The 20000-nt window shown below is 44.5% G+C and overlaps 1 protein-coding gene across 1 annotated transcript in view; it reads right to left on the bottom strand.

The window, feature by feature from the left end:
- The window catches only part of LOC121537106 (ras-associated and pleckstrin homology domains-containing protein 1-like), a 217519-nt gene that overhangs the window by 7152 nt on the left and 190367 nt on the right, over positions 1 to 20000 (bottom strand). Inside the window, 4 exon segments of the mRNA XM_041844881.2 lie at positions 95 to 234; positions 959 to 1079; positions 5856 to 5954; positions 15060 to 15170. Coding sequence (XP_041700815.2) covers positions 95 to 234; positions 959 to 1079; positions 5856 to 5954; positions 15060 to 15170 — 471 coding nt within the window.

The following is a 20000-nucleotide window of genomic DNA, read 5'->3' as shown; positions in this document are numbered from 1 at the left end:
TGATAGGGTAAGGTGAGGAATACTGAGGCAGGTCAACAGAGACAGGTGATAGGGTAAGGTGAGGGTGTGAGTACAGGAGGAGGTGACGCGGTACCTTAGAGTCATCCTGGGTGCCTCTCTTCCAGGCCTCGGAGAAGATGGAGCTGACCTGGCTCTGAGAGCGGGTGTGGCCTGACAGGTTGCTCTCTGACACAGCAACACCACTATCACTACTGGAGTGGTTCGACTGGGATTCTGGAGAGAGGGAGGGGGAGAGAGAAAAGAGGGAGAGAGAGAGAGAGGAGGGAGAGAGAGAAGAGAGAGATATAGAGAGAAGAGAGAGAGGAGAGGGAGAGATAGAGAGGAGAGGGAGAGATAGAGAGAGAGAGAGAGAGAGAGAGAGAGAGAGAGAGAGAGAGGGAGAGATAGAGATAGAGAGGAGAGGGAGAGATAGACAGGAGAGAGAGAGAGAGGAGAGGGAGAGATAGACAGGAGAGAGAGAGATAGAGCTTAACCCGGAAGCCAGCCACACCCATGTGTCGGAGGAAACACTGTTCAACTGACGACCGAAGTCAGCCTGCAGGTGTCCCGGTCCGCCACAAGGAGTCGCTAGAGCGCGATGAGCCATGTAAAGCCCTCCCATAACCCGGACGACGCTGGGCAAATTGTGCGCTGCCCTATGGGACTCCCGGTCACGGCCGGTAATAACACAGCCTGGGATCGAACCCCAGACTGTACTGACGGCGCAACACTGCGATGCAGTGCCTTAAGCCGCTGCGCCACTCAGGAGGCCACGCAAGTACAAATCCTATAAATACTGTACTGTGGCTAAGTACGTGGTAACTGCTGCAGGGTTTGGGTCTAATCAATTTCAATTCAGTCATTCCAGGAAGTAAACTGAAATTCCTGGAATTGTTCTTCCTGAAATGACTGAGTGCGCATGTGTGTTGTGTTGTGTTGTGTGTCCACCACCACTCACCAGGCAGGCTGGAGGAGCTGGATCCAGACTTGATAGAGGAGCTAGAGAGAGAGGACCAGTCGTAGGCTGCCTCAGTCCTCTTCATAGCCTCCTGGTAGTTCACATACAGGGTCTTCCCATACTGGGGACACAGAGAGACATCGGTCAACAGACATCAGGGGTGTATTCATTAGTCAACAGACATCAGGGGTGTATTCATTAGTCAGTCAACAGACATCAGGGGTGTATTCATTAGTCAACAGACATCAGGGGTGTATTCATTAGTCAGTCAACAGACATCAGGGGTGTATTCATTAGTCAACAGACATCAGGGGTGTATTCATTAGTCAGTCAACAGACACCAGGGGTGTATTCATTAGTCAGTCAACAGACACCAGGGGTGTATTAATTAGTCAGTCAACAGACATCAGGGGTGTATTCATTAGTCAACAGACATCAGGGGTGTATTCATTAGTCAGTCAACAGACATCAGGGGTGTATTCATTAGTCAGTCAACAGACACCAGGGGTGTATTCATTAGTCAGTCAACAGACACCAGGGGTGTATTCATTAGTCAGTCAACAGACACCAGGGGTGTATTCATTAGTCAGTCAACAGACATCAGGGGTGTATTCATTAGTCAACAGACATCAGGGGTGTATTCATTAGTCAGTCAACAGACACCAGGGGTGTGTTCATTAGTCAGTCAACAGACATCAGGGGTGTATTCATTAGTCAACAGACATCAGGGGTGTATTCATTAGTCAACAGACATCAGGGGTGTATTCATTAGTCAGTCAACAGACATCAGGGGTGTATTCATTAGTCAACAGACATCAGGGGTGTATTCATTAGTCAACAGACATCAGGGGTGTATTCATTAGTCAACAGACATCAGGGGTGTATTCATTAGTCAGTCAACAGACATCAGGGGTGTATTCATTAGTCAGTCAACAGACATCAGGGGTGTGTTCATTAGTCAACAGACATCAGGGGTGTGTTCATTAGTTAGTCAACAGACACCAGGGGTGTATTCATTAGTCAACAGACATCAGGGGTGTATTCATTAGTCAGTCAACAGACACCAGGGGTGTATTCATTAGTCAACAGACATCAGGGGGTGTATTCATTAGTCAGTCAACAGACATCAGGGGTGTATTCATTAGTCAGTCAACAGACATCAGGGGTTTATTCATTAGTCAGTCAACAGACATCAGGGGTGTATTCATTAGTCAGTCAACAGACACCAGGGGTGTATTAATTAGTCAGTCAACAGACATCAGGGGTGTATTCATTAGTCAGTCAACAGACACCAGGGGGTGTATTCATTAGTCAGTCAACAGACACCAGGGGTGTATTCATTAGTCAGTCAACAGACACCAGGGGGTGTATTCATTAGTCAGTCAACAGACATCAGGGGTGTATTCATTAGTCAACAGACATCAGGGGTGTGTTCATTAGTTAGTCAACAGACACCAGGGGTGTAATCATTAGTCAACAGACATCAGGGGTGTATTCATTAGTCAGTCAAAAGACATCAGGGGTGTATTCATTAGTCAACAGACATCAGGGGTGTATTCATTAGTCAGTCAACAGACATCAGGGGTGTGTTCATTAGTCAACAGACATCAGGGGTGTATTCATTAGTCAGTCAACAGACATCAGGGGTGTATTCATTAGTCAGTCAACAGACACCAGGGGTGTATTCATTAGTCAGTCAACAGACATCAGGGGTGTATTCATTAGTCAACAGACATCAGGGGTGTATTCATTAGTCAACAGACATCAGGGGTTTATTCATTAGTCAGTCAACAGACATCAGGGGTGTATTCATTAGTCAGTCAACAGACATCAGGGGTGTATTCATTAGTCAGTCAACAGACACCAGGGGTGTATTCATTAGTCAGTCAACAGACATCAGGGGTGTATTCATTAGTCAACAGACATCAGGGGTGTATTCATTAGTCAACAGACATCAGGGGTGTATTCATTAGTCAGTCAACAGACATCAGGGGTGTATTCATTAGTCAGTCAACAGACACCAGGGGTGTATTCATTAGTCAGTCAACAGACACCAGGGGTGTATTCATTAGTCAGTCAACAGACACCAGGGGTGTATTCATTAGTCAGTCAACAGACATCAGGGGTGTATTCATTAGTCAACAGACATCAGGGGTGTATTCATTAGTCAGTCAACAGACACCAGGGGTGTGTTCATTAGTCAGTCAACAGACATCAGGGGTGTATTCATTAGTCAACAGACATCAGGGGTGTATTCATTAGTCAACAGACATCAGGGGTGTATTCATTAGTCAGTCAACAGACATCAGGGGTGTATTCATTAGTCAACAGACATCAGGGGTGTATTCATTAGTCAACAGACATCAGGGGTGTATTCATTAGTCAACAGACATCAGGGGTGTATTCATTAGTCAGTCAACAGACATCAGGGGTGTATTCATTAGTCAGTCAACAGACATCAGGGGTGTGTTCATTAGTCAACAGACATCAGGGGTGTGTTCATTAGTTAGTCAACAGACACCAGGGGTGTATTCATTAGTCAACAGACATCAGGGGTGTATTCATTAGTCAGTCAACAGACACCAGGGGTGTATTCATTAGTCAACAGACATCAGGGGTGTATTCATTAGTCAGTCAACAGACATCAGGGGTGTATTCATTAGTCAGTCAACAGACATCAGGGGTTTATTCATTAGTCAGTCAACAGACATCAGGGGTGTATTCATTAGTCAGTCAACAGACACCAGGGGTGTATTAATTAGTCAGTCAACAGACATCAGGGGTGTATTCATTAGTCAGTCAACAGACACCAGGGGTGTATTCATTAGTCAGTCAACAGACACCAGGGGTGTATTCATTAGTCAGTCAACAGACACCAGGGGTGTATTCATTAGTCAGTCAACAGACATCAGGGGTGTATTCATTAGTCAACAGACATCAGGGGTGTGTTCATTAGTTAGTCAACAGACACCAGGGGTGTAATCATTAGTCAACAGACATCAGGGGTGTATTCATTAGTCAGTCAACAGACATCAGGGGTGTATTCATTAGTCAACAGACATCAGGGGTGTATTCATTAGTCAGTCAACAGACATCAGGGGTGTGTTCATTAGTCAACAGACATCAGGGGTGTATTCATTAGTCAGTCAACAGACATCAGGGGTGTATTCATTAGTCAGTCAACAGACACCAGGGGTGTATTCATTAGTCAGTCAACAGACATCAGGGGTGTATTCATTAGTCAACAGACATCAGGGGTGTATTCATTAGTCAGTCAACAGACATCAGGGGTGTGTTCATTAGTCAACAGACATCAGGGGTGTATTCATTAGTCAGTCAACAGACACCAGGGGTGTATTAATTAGTCAGTCAACAGACATCAGGGGTGTATTCATTAGTCAACAGACATCAGGGGTGTATTCATTAGTTAGTCAACAGACACCAGGGGTGTATTCATTAGTCAGTCAACAGACACCAGGGGTGTATTCATTAGTCAGTCAACAGACACCAGGGGTGTATTCATTAGTCAGTCAACAGACATCAGGGGTGTATTCATTAGTCAGTCAACAGACACCAGGGGTGTGTTCATTAGTCAGTCAACAGACATCAGGGGTGTATTCATTAGTCAACAGACATCAGGGGTCATAGTCAACAGACATCAGGGTTTATTCATTAGTCAGTCAACAGACATCAGGGGTGTATTCATTAGTCAGTCAACAGACATCAGGGGTTTATTCATTAGTCAGTCAACAGACATCAGGGGTGTATTCATTAGTCAGTCAACAGACATCAGGGGTTTATTCATTAGTCAACAGACATCAGGGGTGTATTCATTAGTCAGTCAACAGACATCAGGGGTTTATTCATTAGTCAACAGACATCAGGGGTGTATTCATTAGTCAGTCAACAGACACCAGGGGTGTATTCATTAGTCAACAGACATCAGGGGTGTATTCATTAGTCAGTCAACAGACACCAGGGGTGTATTCATTAGTCAACAGACATCAGGGGTGTATTCATTAGTCAACAGACATCAGGGGTGTATTCATTAGTCAGTCAACAGACATCAGGGGTTTATTCATTAGTCAGTCAACAGACACCAGGGGTGTATTCATTAGTCAACAGACATCAGGGGTGTATTCATTAGTCAGTCAACAGACACCAGGGGTGTATTAATTAGTCAGTCAACAGACATCAGGGGTGTATTCATTAGTCAACAGACATCAGGGGTGTATTCATTAGTCAGTCAACAGACATCAGGGGTGTATTCATTAGTCAGTCAACAGACACCAGGGGTGTATTCATTAGTCAGTCAACAGACACCAGGGGTGTATTCATTAGTCAGTCAACAGACACCAGGGGTGTATTCATTAGTCAGTCAACAGACATCAGGGGTGTATTCATTAGTCAACAGACATCAGGGGTGTATTCATTAGTCAGTCAACAGACACCAGGGGTGTGTTCATTAGTCAGTCAACAGACATCAGGGGTGTATTCATTAGTCAACAGACATCAGGGGTGTGTTCATTAGTTAGTCAACAGACACCAGGGGTGTATTCATTAGTCAACAGACATCAGGGGTGTATTCATTAGTCGGTTTGCAACATAGCAAAATGGTTTGCATCGGAAAATGTTCACTCCAAGCGTAAAACGTTCTGCAACGAAAACTAGGGTTTATATTGAACAAATTCAGGTAGGTTCCTGGTGTTTTGTTCCGGTTGCTTCTGTTTGGTTAATAGTGAATACACCCCAGCTTTATCAGATGTTCCCACATCTTTCAGTCAGAGCCAAACACATCACGTTTGGCCATTGAGGTGTTCCTGTGAGCACCAAGACTATGGTTCTGCTTTCCATTACTCGCTCTCATTAAGTTGTTGCTGAGGCAACGTAACGTTACCTTGGCGATGCGTATCCCGTTGATCCACTGGTGTAGTGTTCTGACATCATCACAACACAGGTACTTGATGTACTGGGATTTCTTCTGGATCTGAGGGTGCTAAAACAAACAAGACAGTAGGCCATGTTAATGATGCATCCCAACTGTTTAAACAGACATTCAGTGGTAATGACGCATGACACCATAGATACAATAACATGTTCGGATTTCTCTCATTTGTGTCTTTATTGGGCTATAATCTCTCGTGGACAGATTCTGCTGACCAAATTATGCAAGGTTTTAGCTCTTGGTTATCCGAGATCTGGGCACGGTTTCCCGATAGCGATGGAACATAGGCTCACAAGTTTTTTAACGATGCATCTTTCCTACAACGGCCGAAGATGTAACATGCGTTTCACATGCGCCGAATACAACAGGTGTAGACCTTACAGTGAAATGCTTACTTACAAGCCCTTAACCAACAACGCAGTTTTAAGAAAAATACGTGTTAAGTAAAAAATAGATAAGTAAAATAAAAATAAATAAATAAATCCTCTCCTCTCCTCTCCTCTCCTCTCCTCTCCTCTCCTCTCCTCTCCTCTCTCTATAAATAAAATAACAGTAGGGAGGCTATATACAGGGAGTACCGGTACAGAGTCAATGTGAAATAACAGTAGGGAGGCTATATACAGGGGGGGGGGGAAGTATTTAGTCAGCCACCAATTGTGCAAGTTCTCCCACTTAAAAAGATGAGAGAGGCCTGTAATTTTCATCATAGTTACACGTCAACTATGACAGACAAATTGAGATTTTTTTTCTCCAGAAAATCACATTGTAGGATTTTTAATGAATTTATTTGCAAATTATGGTGGAAAATAAGTATTTATATAGCCAGGTCTCTGACCTCCTCCCTATAGGCTGTCTCATCGTTGTCGGTGATCAGACCTACCACTGTTGGGTCGTCGGCAAACTTAATGATGGTGTTGGAGTCGTGCCTGGCCATGCAGTCATGGGTGAACAGGGAGTACAGGAGGGGACTGAGCACGCACCCCTGAGCGGCCCCGTGTTGAGGATCAGCGTGGCAGATGTGTTGTTACCTACCCTTACCACCTGGGGGCGGCCCGTCAGGAAGTCCAGGATCCAGTTACAGAGGGAGGTGTTTAGTCCCAGGGTCCTTAGCTTAGTGATGAACTTTGAGGGCACTATAGTGTTGAACGCTGAGCTGTAGTCAATGAACAGCATTCTCACGTAGTAATCCTTTTGTCCAGGTGGGAAAGGGCACTGTGGAGTGCAATAGAGATTGCATCATCTGTGGATCTGTTGGGGCGGTATGCAAATTGGAGTGGGTCTAGGGTTTCTGGGATAGTGGTGTTGATGTGAGCCATGACCAGCCTTTCAAAGCACTTCATGGCTACAGACGTGAGTGCTACGGGTCGGTAGTCATTTAGGCAGGTTACCTTCGTGTTCTTAGGCACAGGGACTATGGTGGTCTGCTTGAAACTTGTTGGTATTACAGACTCAGTCAGGGACATGTTGAAAATGTCAGTGAAGACACTTGCCAGTTGGTTAGCGCATGCTTGGAGTACACGTCCTGGTAATCCGTCTGGCCCTGCGGCTTTGTGAATGTTGACCTGTTTAAAAGTCTTAATCACATCGGCTACGGAGAGCGTGATCACACAGTCGTCCGGAACAGCTGATGCTCTCATGCATGCTTCAGTGTTGCTTGCCTCGAAGCGAGCATAGAAGTAATTTAGCTCGTCTGGTAAGCTCGTGTCACTGGGCAGCTCGCGGCTGTGCTTCCCTTTGTAGTCCGTAATAGTTTGCAAGGCCTGCCACATCCGACGAGCATCGGAGCCTGTGTATTATGATTCAATCTTAGTCCTGTATTGACGCTTTGCCTGTTTGATGGTTCGTCGGAGGGCATAGTGGGATTTCTTATAAGCGTCTGGGTTAGAGTCCCGCTCATTGAAAGCGGCAGCTCTACCCTTTAGCTCAGTGCGGATGTTGCCTGTAATCCAGGGCTAATAGGAAGTCCACCCTGCACTATCAGCTAAAACATAAATATCACTGTCATTTCTACCTCTGATAAGGCTCCCAAGTAAAGAAATAAAAACAATGAAGAATCCCAGAAAAGTGCTAAAAATAGCCCACATTAACAGTAGCCTAAGAAACAAGGTTCATGATATCGATAACTTGCTTGTAACAGATAATATTAATATACTGACTATCTCTGAAACTCACTTAGATAATACATTTGATGATACAGTGGTAGCAATACATGGTTTCATCATCTTCAGAAAAGACAGATATGCCAATGGTGGAGGTGTTGCTGTTTATATTCAGAACCACATTCCTGTAAATCTTAGAGAGGCTCTCATGTTAAATATTGTTGAAGTAATATGGCTACAGGTTCATCTGCCTCACCTAAAGCCCATTCTTGTGGGAAACTGCTATAGACCACCAAGTGCTAACAGTCAGTATCTGGATAACGTGTTAAATGCTTGATAATGTATGTGATATCAACAGAGAGGTATATTTTCAGGGTGATTTAAATATTGACTGGCTTTCATCAAATCAAATCAAGCTGCCCACTCAAGAAAAAGCTTCAAACTGTAACCAGTGCCTGCAACCTGGTTCAGGTTATCAGTCAACCTACCAGGGTAGTTACAAACAGAACAGGAATAAAATCATCCGCATGTATCTTTCACATCTTTACTAATGCTGCAGAAATCTGCATGTTAATATGACTCTAAACATAAACAGCGGTATCGAAATCCATCGGATCATAATATAGTAGCCAGATCTAGGAAAACCAAAGTTCCAAAGGCTGGGCCTAATATAGTGTATAAGAGGTCATACAATACGTTTTGTAGTGATTCCTATGTTGAAGATGTAATGAATATTTGCTGGTTAGTGTGTAATGAGGAGCAACCAGACGCTGCACTTGACACATTTATGAAATGGTTTATTCCAGTTACTAATAAGCATGCACCCATAAGAAAATGACAGTAAAAACAGTTAAATCCCCGCAGCTTGATGAGGAATTGAAAAATTGTACGGTTGAGAGGGATGAGGCCAAAGGAACTGCAAATACTGTAAGTCTGGCTGCACAGCTGATTAACGTACTGTGAATTGAGAAATCACGTGAATAAACTAAACAAAAAGAATAAACTATACTATGAAACAAAGATAAATTATATAAAGCCAACAACAGATTTGGAACCTACACATCCACACATAAATGACCAAATTATGAAAGACAAGCATTGTAATTTTGAATTACGTAAAGTGAGTGTGGAAGAGGTGGAAAAATTATTGTTGTCTATCAACAATGACAAGCCACCGGGGTCTGACAACTTGGATGAAAAATTACTCTGGATGATAGCGGACAATATTGCCACTCCTATTTGCCATCTCTTCTCTCTAAGCCTACTAGAAAGTGTGTGCCCTCAGGCCTGGAGGGAAGCAAAAGTCATTCCGCTACCCAATAATAGTAAAGCCCCCTTTACTGGCTCAAATAGCCGACCAATCAGCCTGCAACCCTTAGTTTGACCAGATGCCATTTCACAATAAACAAATGAACAACAGATTTTCAGCACGCTTATAGGGAAGGGAATTCAACATGTACGGCACTTACACAAATGACTGATGATTGGCTGAGAGAAATTGATAATAAAAAGATTGTGGGGGCTGTTTTGTTAGGCTTCAGCGCTGCTTTTGACATTATTGATCATAATCTGCTGCTGGAAAAACTTGCTTTCCACTAGATGTTGGAACATTGCTGCTATAACAGCCTCCACTCTTCTGGGAAGGCTTTCCACTAGATGTTGGAACATTGCTGCGGGGACTTGCTTCCGTTCAGCCACAAGAATATTAGTGAGGTCGGGCACTGATGTTGGGCGATTAGGCCTGGCTCGCAGTCGGCGTTCCAATTCATCCCAAAGGTGTTCGATGGGGTTGAGGTCAGGGCTCTGTGCAGGCCAGCCAAGTTCTTCCACACCGATCTCAACAAAGCATTTCTGTATGGACCTCGCTTTGTGCACGGGGGCATTGTCATACTGAAACAGGAAAGGACCTTCCCCAAAATGTTTAAAAACAAATGAATAAAAAAAAAAATTAAGGGGTAGATCATCTTTAATATTGCAGAAAGATTGTAACTTCCATCAATGTAATTGTCTGCATCACTTCCAATCCCCCATATGTTTTTTTCCTCGCATATATATATATACAGTGGGGGGAAAAAGAATTTAGTCAGCCACCAATTGTGCAAGTTCTCCCACTTAAAAAGATGAGAGAGGCCTGTCATTTTCATCATAGGTACACGTCAACTATGACAGACAAAATGAGGGAAAAAAATCCAGAAAATCACATTGTAGGATTTTTAATTTATTTATTTGCAAATTATGGTGGAAAATAAGTATTTGGTCAATAACAAAAGTTTCTCAATACTTTGTTATATACCCTTTGTTGGCAATGACACAGGTCAAACGTTTTCTGTAAGTCTTCACAAGGTTTTCACACACTGTTGCTGGTATTTTGGCCCATTCCTCCATGCAGATCTCCTCTAGAGCAGTGATGTTTTGGGGCTGTCGCTGGGCAACACGGACTTTCAACTCCCTCCAAAGATTTTCTATGGGGTTGAGATCTGGAGATTGGCTAGGCCACTACAGGACCTTGAAATGCTTCTTACGAAGCCACTCCTTCGTTGCCCGGGCGGTGTGTTTGGGATCATTGTCATGCTGAAAGACCCAGCCACGTTTCATCTTCAATGCCCTTGCTGATGGAAGGAGGTTTTCACTCAAAATCTCACGATACATGGCCCCATTCATTCTTTCCTTTACACGGATCAGTCGTCCTGGTCCCTTTGCAGAAAAACAGCCCCAAAACATGTACTGGCTTAAGCAGGGGGACACGTCTAGCACTGCAGGATTTGAGTCCCTGGCGGCGTAGTGTGTTACTGATGGTAGGCTTTGTTACTTTGGTCCCAGCTCTCTGCAGGTCATTCACTAGGTCCCCCCGTGTGGTTCTGGGATTTTTGCTCACCGTTCTTGTGATCATTTTGACCCTACGGGGTGAGATCTTGCGTGGAGCCCCAGATCGAGGGAGATTATCAGTGGTCTTGTATGTCTTCCATTTCCTAATAATTGCTCCCACAGTTGATTTCTTCAAACCAAGCTGCTTACCTATTGCAGATTCAGTCTTCCCAGCCTGGTGCAGGTCTACAATTTTGTTTCTGGTGTCATTTGACAGCTATTTGGTCTTGGCCATAGTGGAGTTTGGAGTGTGACTGTTTGAGGTTGTGGAGAGGTGTCTTTTATACTGATAACAAGTTTAAACAGGTGCCATTAATACAGGTAACGAGTGGAGGACAGAGGAGCCTCTTAAAGAAGAAGTTACAGGTCTGTGAGAGCCAGAAATCTTGCTTGTTTGTAGGTGACCAAATACTTATTTTCCACCATAATTTGCAAATAAATTCATAAAAAATCCTACAATGTGATTTTCTGGATTTTAAATTTTGTTTGTCATAGTTGACGTGTACCTATGATGAAAATTACAGGCCTCTCTCATCTTTTTAAGTGGGAGAACTTGCACAATTGGTGGCTGACTAAATACTTTTTTCCCCCACTGTATATACACACACACACAGCTATGAAAAAGTATTTGCCCCCCTTCTAATTTTCTCCACTTTTGCATATTTGTGATACTGAATGTTATCAGATCTTCAACCAAAACCTAATATTAGATAAAGGGAACATAAGTGAACAAATAACACAACAATTACATATTTATTTCATAAACAAAGTTATGCAACACCCAATGCCCCTGTGTGAAAAAGTAATTGCCCCCTTTACACTCAATAACTGGTTGTGCCACCTTTAGCTGCAATGACTCCAACCAAACGCTTCCTGTAGTTGTTGATCAGTCTCTCACGTCGCTGTGGAGGAATTTTGGCCCACTCTTCCATGCAGAACTGCTTTAACTCAGTGACGTGTGGGTTTTCAAGCATGAACTGCTCGTTTCAAGTCCTGCCACAACATCTCAATTGGGATTAGGTCTGGACTTTGACTAGGCCATTCCAAACCTTCCAATTTGTTGCTTTTTAGCTATTTTCATGTAGACTTGATTGTGTGTTTTGGATCATTATCTTGCTGCATGACCCAGCTGCGCTTCAGCTTCAGCTCACAGACGGATGGTCTGACATTCTCCTGTAGAATTCTCTGATACAGAGCAGAATTCATGGTTCCTTCTATTAAGGCAAGTCGTCCAGGTCCTGAGGCAGCAAAGCATCCCCAAACCATCACACCACCACCACCATGCTTGACCTTTGGTATGATGTTCTTACCGTGGAATGCAGAGTTGGGTTTTTGAGAGAGTGGTGAACGTGCTGTTAAAAAGGCAAAACCAGGGGACGCAGGCGAACGTAATGAAAAAAAAACACTATTCATAATTCCACTCATTCGCAAAGAGGCAGGCGCGATTAAGAACTATGTCAGATCAAGAATATAATCGTTCTGAGCTTTCTTTATTGTGTAAAAATATATATATTTTAAATTGTTTAATTTCTATTAGAAAAGATGACCTAGGTTCGGACCTTGGTGTCCTCATAAGTAGTTACAGCCCTGACTGAGATGAATTGGGCTAAAACCCCAGAGATGTGAGGCAATGCAGAGATGATATCTCTGTAGTTTTAAACACTGTGCCACTAGATGGTGATGTAAGGCTGTACTTCTCTCTTCTGACAGGCTGACTGAAGGTAGAGATCCAACATCCTCAATTCCTCTGCTCTACCCAATTAATCCCCTCAGGGAGTACATGGAAACATTACCATCAAACCAGAATAGAAAAACGAATCAGTCAGCCTCTATTATTTGAAAGAGTACTGCCAAAAGAAAGAATGTCTCTTTACTGCGTTCTCCTTCCCCAACTCTGTCCCAAACACCATCACTACAGGGAATCAGAGTGGTCCAAAACAACTCATCTCCCCAGTCTCCCTCCTCCTCTCCCCTCTTTAAAGCTGCCAATCAGTTTTTTTTTATCTGGGACTGTGACGTTTTGAAAGACGAGGCACAAAAGGAAACTAAGAAATCTATTTTCCTCCCTTTCAGGAAGTGAAGAATCTGACAAGGTATTTCGGAGCGAGCAGCGTCGCCACTATCCTCTTCAACAATAAAAAACAAACCTGGCTAACGGTGTTACCAGCAGCAACAAGTAGTATGCAGGGCTGGTGTTACCAGCAGCAACAAGTAGTATGCAGGGCTGGTGTTACCAGCAGCAACAAGTAGTATGCAGGGCTGGTGTTACCAGCAGCAACAAGTAGTATGCAGGGCTGGTGTTACCAGCAGCAACAAGTAGTATGCAGGGCTGGTGTTACCAGCAGCAACAAGTAGTATGCAGGGCTGGTGTTACCAGCAGCAACAAGTAGTATGCAGGGCTGGTGTTACCAGCAGCAACAAGTAGTATGCAGGGCTGGTGTTACCAGCAGCAACAAGTAGTATGCAGGGCTGGTGTTACCAGCAGCAACAAGTAGTATGCAGGGCTGGTGTTACCAGCAGCAACAAGTAGTATGCAGGGCTGGTGTTACCAGCAGCAACAAGTAGTATGCAGGGCTGGTGTTACCAGCAGCAACAAGTAGTATGCAGGGCTGGTGTTACCAGCAGCAACAAGTAGTATGCAGGGCTGGTGTTACCAGCAGCAACAAGTAGTATGCAGGGCTGGTGTTACCAGCAGCAACAAGTAGTATGCAGGGCTGGTGTTACCAGCAGCAACAAGTAGTATGCAGGGCTGGTGTTACCAGCAGCAACAAGTAGTATGCAGGGCTGGTGTTACCAGCAGCAACAAGTAGTATGCAGGGCTGGTGTTACCAGCAGCAACAAGTAGTATGCAGGGCTGGTGTTACCAGCAGCAACAAGTAGTATGCAGGGCTGGTGTTACCAGCAGCAACAAGTAGTATGCAGGGCTGGTGTTACCAGCAGCAACAAGTAGTATGCAGGGCTGGTGTTACCAGCAGCAACAAGTAGTATGCAGGGCTGGTGTTACCAGCAGCAACAAGTAGTATGCAGGGCTGGTGTTACCAGCAGCAACAAGTAGTATGCAGGGCTGGTGTTACCAGCAGCAACAAGTAGTATGCAGTGCTGCTGTTACCAGCAGCAACAAGTAGTATGCAGGTGGTACTGGTCTAGGGGCAACGGGTCAGGTGTGTTACTAGAGTTGAGGGCATCATCCAAAATGGCACCTGTGACGTCACGAGAGGCTACACAGCTTTCAGCGGGATTGCTCAAGTAGTGCAAGGAGACCAGGTTCAACCAAAACAAGGATTTTATTAAAGGTCTTGGGAAACTAACGAAAGTATAACACAATACTGTTCTCTGGTGGCTCTTAAGGGTTAACAGTTCAGGGATGTCTCTTCCACATCCAAAATCATAACTCTCCCTCGCTCAAATAACTTTTCCCCAGTCTTACTGTCTTCCACGTTGCAGCTAGTGGCCAACCCAGCAAAAAGTCCTTCCAAATGTCTCTCACGTATTTCCACAGGTGCATATATCCAAAGGTGAGTATTTCCCAAAGGTAAGTATCTCCAAATCCTTATATTCCTCATGGAAGTGGACGTGCAGCACTCTTGTCCTCCAGAGAGCCCAGCTTGGAGACCGTGTCTCTTCCCTTCAACAAAAACCTTCAGCTCATCAGCTCCTGATTGGTTTCAGCTGCGTGGGAAGAGTGGCCATAGAGGGTTGGAGTTCCCGACCATACCAGCAGATGGAGCCATAGCTGTCTGGGTTTGCAGCCATCTCAGGGGGATGTAACGTCCCTCCAGGACACAGCCTCTCGTGACATCACACACCCTATTCCCGATGGGCCCTACAGGAGGGTATCTCTCCAGGAACAGGGTTGGAGTTAAAACCTACAGGAGGGTATCTCTCCGGGAACAGGGTTGGAGTTAAAACCTACAGGAGGGTAGCTCTCCGGGAACAGGGTTGGAGTTAAAACCTACAGGAGGGTATCTCTCCGGGAACAGGGTTGGAGTTAAAACCTACAGGAGGGTATCTCTCCGGGAACAGGGTTGATATAGAGCCCTGATATACGGAATAGGATTACATTTGGGATCCTGTAGTGTTCAGGTGTTAGTAATGGGGTTGATCTGTGGGGTTAGGGTCATTACTCTGTGGGGTTAGAGTCAGGTGGAAGTTAATGTGGTACTAGCTGGGCTAGCTGGGCTGTTGTTCTCACCTTCAGGGCCAGGCAGTAGTCTGTGGGGGCCTTGTACTTGCTGCGGTAGTCCTGTCCGTAGTACACATTAACATGATCCAGCTGCAGGAAACACACCAGATCTCTGGAAGCCTGCAGTGGGAGAGGAGGAAGGAGAGGAGGAAGGAGGGGAGGAAGGAGAGGAGGAGGAGAGGAGGAAGGAGAGGAGGAAGGAGAGGAGGAAGGAGAGGAGGAGTAGAGGAGGAAGGAGAGGAGGAAGGAGAGGAGGAAGGAGAGGAGGAAGGAGAGGAGGAGGAGAGGAGGAACGAGAGGAGGAAGGAGAGGAGGAAGGAGAGGAGGAAGAGAGGAGGAAGGAGAGGAGGAGGAGGAGAGGAGGAGGAGAGGAGAGGGAAGAAATTAAGGATTTAGAGTTGACTGTCATGGGTTTCACTTCACTGCACCATCCACTGAGTGGTGACCGTATTACCGCCACACTGGCAGTCATGAGTCATGGCAGCAGTCAAATTCCACGTGACCTTCAGTCACAGTAATCTCCTTTTCTGCACTCTAGACATGCTTTGGCAGTACCTAACTTGCTAACTACCACCCGATCCTAAAGGCCTGGTACTCAGAGCTCTATTGACCCTCTACCCATCCGATCCTAAAGGCCTGGTACTCAGAGCTCTATTGACCCTCTACCTCTGACTGCAATGCAAATACAATCGAAAATCACTTCAAATGCTTATCAAAACAGTAGGCCTATCATACTTTTAAAGCTCACCTCACTGTGATGATCAATTTGAAGAAAGAAGTTCAACAGCAGGTTGAAACAGTGTAAAACATGGTTGTTGGGGATGTTGTTTCAAAGCCTAACAATGAAATGGACAGCGCTTTCTAAGGTAATGATTCATTCAAAACAACATTAGCATACAGTGCCTTGCAAAAGGATTTATCCCCCTTGGCGTTTTTCCTATTTTGTTGCATTATAACCTGTCATTTAAATGGATTTTTATTTGGATTTCATGTAATGGACATACACAAAATAGTCCAAATTGGTGAAGTGAAATTAAAAAAATAACTTGTTTCAAAAAATTTAAAAGTATATAGAATAACGGAAAAGTGGTGTGTGCATATGTATTCACCCCCTTTGCTATGAAGCCCCTAAATAAGATCTGGTGCAACCAATTACCTCCAGAAGTCACATAATTAGTTACATAAAGTCCACCTGTGAGCAATCTAGGTGTCACATGATCGGTCACATGATCTCAGTATGTATACACCTGTTCTGAAAGGCCCCAGAGTCTGCAACACCAACAATAGTACGCAAGTATAAACACCATGGGACCACGCAGCCGTCATACCGCTCAGGAAGGAGACGCGTTCTGTCTCCTAGAGAGGAACATATTTTGGTGCGAAAAGTGCAAATCAATCCCAGAACAACAGCAAAGGACCTTGTGAAGATGCTGGAGGAAACAGGTACAAAAGTATCTATATCTACAGTAAAACGAGTCCTATATCGACATAACCTGAAAGGCCGCTCAGCAAGGAAGAAGCCACTGCTCCAAAACCGCCATAAAAAAGCAAGACAACGGTTTGCAACTGCATATCGGGACAAAGATCGTACTTTTTGGAGAAATGTCCTCTAGTCTGATGAAACAAAAATATAACTGTTTGGCCATAATGACCATCGTTATGTTTGGAGGAAAAAGGGGAATGCTTGCAAGCCAAAGAACACCATCCCAACCGTGAAGTACGGGGGTGGCAGCATCATGCTGTGGGGGTGCTTTGCTGCAGGAGGGACTGGTGCACTTCACAAAATAGATGGCATCATGAGGAAGGAAAATTATGTGGATATATTGAAGCAAAATTTACAGTCAGGAAGTTAAAGCTTGGTCGCAAATGGGTCTTCCAAATGGACAATGACCCCAAGCATACTTCCAAAGTTGTGGCAAATTGGCTTAAGGACAACAAAGTTGTATTGGAGTGGCCATCACAAAGCCCTGACCTCAATCCTATAGAAATTGTGTGGGCAAAACTGAAAAAGCGTGTACGAGCAAGGAGGCCTACAAACCTGACTCAATTCCACCAGCTCTGTCAGGAGGAATGGGCCAAAATTCACCCAACTTATTGTGGGAAGCTTGTGGAAGGCTACCCAAAACGTTTGACCCAAGTTAAACAATTTAAAGGCAATGCTACCAAATACTAATTGAGTGTCTGTAAACTTCTGACCCACTGGGAATATGATGAAAGAAATAAAAGCTGAAATAAATAATTCTCTCTACTTTTATTCTGACATTTCACATTCTTAAAATAAAGTGGTGATCCTAACTGACCTAAGACAGGGCATTTTTACTAGGATTAAATGTCAGGAATTGTGAAAAACTGAGTTGAAATGTATTTGGCTAAGGTGTATGTAAACTTTCGACTTCAATTGTATACACCTGTTCTGAAAGGCCCCAGAGTCTGCAACACCACCAAGCAAGCGGCACCATGAAGACCAAGGAGCTCTCCAAACAGGTCAGGTACAAAGTTGTGGAGAAGTACAGATTAGGGTTGGGTTATAAAAAAATATCCTAAACTTTGAACATCTCACGGAGCACCATTAAATCCATTATTAAAAAATGGAAAGAATATGGCACCACAACAAACCTGCCAAGAGAGGGCCGCCCACCAAAACTCACGGACCAGGCAAGGAGGGCATTAATCAGAGAGGCAACAAAGAGACCAAAGATAACCCTGAAGGAGCTGCAAAGCTCCACAGCGGAGATTGGAGTATCTGTGGGGGGTAGGTAGGTGAATAGTTATGCACGCTCAAGTTCTGTTTTTTTTGTCTTATTTCTTGTTTGTTTCACAAAAAAAAATATTTAGCATCTTCAAAGTGGTAGGCATGTTGTGTAAATCAAATGATTGAAACCCCGCAAAAATCCATTTTAATTCCAGGTTGTAAGGCAACAAAATAGGAAAAATGCCAAGGGGGTGAATACTTTCGCAAGCCACTCTATTAGGCTTATGAGCCCGAAAGAAAAACCTGAATTAAATTGATTGTGCCGTTATACAATACATAGCCTAAGCATAGCAGAAAAACATAAAACATTGATTTAAGATGTCTTTGGTACATAATTGGTCTAGCATATACTCCAAAATTAAACACATTCTAGTAATTGCCTTTGAGTGTGTACTGTATTATTATGGGATGGACTGGTTACCTTATGTTACGCTCTAGAATATACAGTGGGGAGAACAAGTATTTGATACACTGCCGATTTTGCAGGTTTTCCTACTTACAAAGCATGTAGAGGTCTGTAATTTTTATCATAGGTACACTTCAACTGTGAGAGACGGAATCTAAAACAAAAATCCAGAATATCACATTGTCAGATTTTTAAGTAATTAATTTGCATTTTAGTGCATGACATAAGTATTTGATCACCTACCAACCAGTAAGAATTCCGGCTCTCACAGACCTGTTAGTTTTTCTTTAAGAAGCCCTCCTGTTCTCCACTCATTACCTGTATTAACTGCACCTGTTTGAACTCGTTACCTGTATAAAAGACACCTGTCAACCCACTCAATCAAACAGACTCCAACCTCTCCACAATGGCCAAGACCAGAGAGCTGTGTAAGGACATCAGGGATAAAATTGTAGACCTGCACAAGGCTGCGATAGGCTACAGGACAATAGGCAAGCAGCTTGGTAAGAAGGCAACAACTGTTGACGCAATTATTAGAAAACGGAAGAAGTTCAAGATGACGGTCAATCACCCTCGGTCTGGGGCTCCATGCAAGATCTCACCTCGTGGGGCATCAATGATCATGAGGAAGGTGAGGGATCAGCCCAGAACTACACGGCAGGACCTGGTCAATGACCTGAAGAGAGCTGGGACCACAGTCTCAAAGAAAACCATTAGTAACACACTACGCCGTCATGGATTAAAATCCTGCAGCGCACGCAAGGTCCCCCTGCTCAAGCCAGCGCATGTCCAGGCCCGTCTGAAGTTTGCCAATGACCATCTGGATGATCCAGAGGAGGAATGGGAGAAGGTCATGTGGTCTAATGAGACAAAATATAGCTTTTTGGTCTAAACTCATTTTTACATTTACGTCATTTAGCAGACGCTCTTATCCAGAGCGACTTACAGTTAGTGAATACATTATATATATATTTTTTATACTGGCTCCCCTGTGGGAATCGAACCCACAACCCTGGCATTGCAAACACCATGCTCTACCAACTGAGCTACATCCCTGCCGGCCATTCCCTCCCCTACCCTGGACGACGCTGGGCCAATTGTGCGCAGCCCCATGGGTCTCCCGGTCGCGGCCGGCTACGACAGAGCCTGGATTCGAACCAGGATCTAGAGCGGCACAGCTAGCACTGCGATGCAGTGCCTTAGACCACTGCGCGACCGGTGTTTGGAGGAAGAAGAAGGATGAGTACAACCCCAAGAACACCATCCCAACCGTGAAGCATGGAGGTGGAAACATCATTCTTTGGGGATGCTTTTCTGCAAAGGGGACAGGACGACTGCACCGTATTGAGGGGAGGATGGATGGGGCCATGTCACGCAAGATCTTGGCCAACAACCTCCTTCCCTCAGTAAGAGCATTGAAGATGGGTCGTGGCTGGGTCTTCCAGCATGAGAACGACCCGAAACACACAGCCAGGGCAACTAAGGAGTGGCTCCGTAAGAAGCATCTCAAGGTCCTGGAGTGGCCTAGCCAGTCTCCAGACCTGAACCTAATAGAAAATCTTTGGAGGGAGCTGAAAGTCTGTATTGCCCAGCGACAGCCCCGAAACCTGAAGGATCTGGAGAAGGTCTGTATGGAGGAGTGGGCCAAAATCCCTGCTGCAGTGTGTGCAAACCTGGTCAAGACCTACAGCAAACGTATGATCTCTGTAATTGCAAACAAAGGTTTCTGTACCAAATATTAAGTTCTGCTTTTCTGATGTATCAAATACTTATGTCATGCAATAAAATGCAA

This window comes from Coregonus clupeaformis, chromosome 23, assembly GCF_020615455.1.
Source record: "Coregonus clupeaformis isolate EN_2021a chromosome 23, ASM2061545v1, whole genome shotgun sequence".
Classification (NCBI taxonomy): domain Eukaryota; kingdom Metazoa; phylum Chordata; class Actinopteri; order Salmoniformes; family Salmonidae; genus Coregonus; species Coregonus clupeaformis.
Note: the sequence above shows the minus strand (reverse complement) of the source record. Positions and strands in the feature narration are given on the sequence as shown.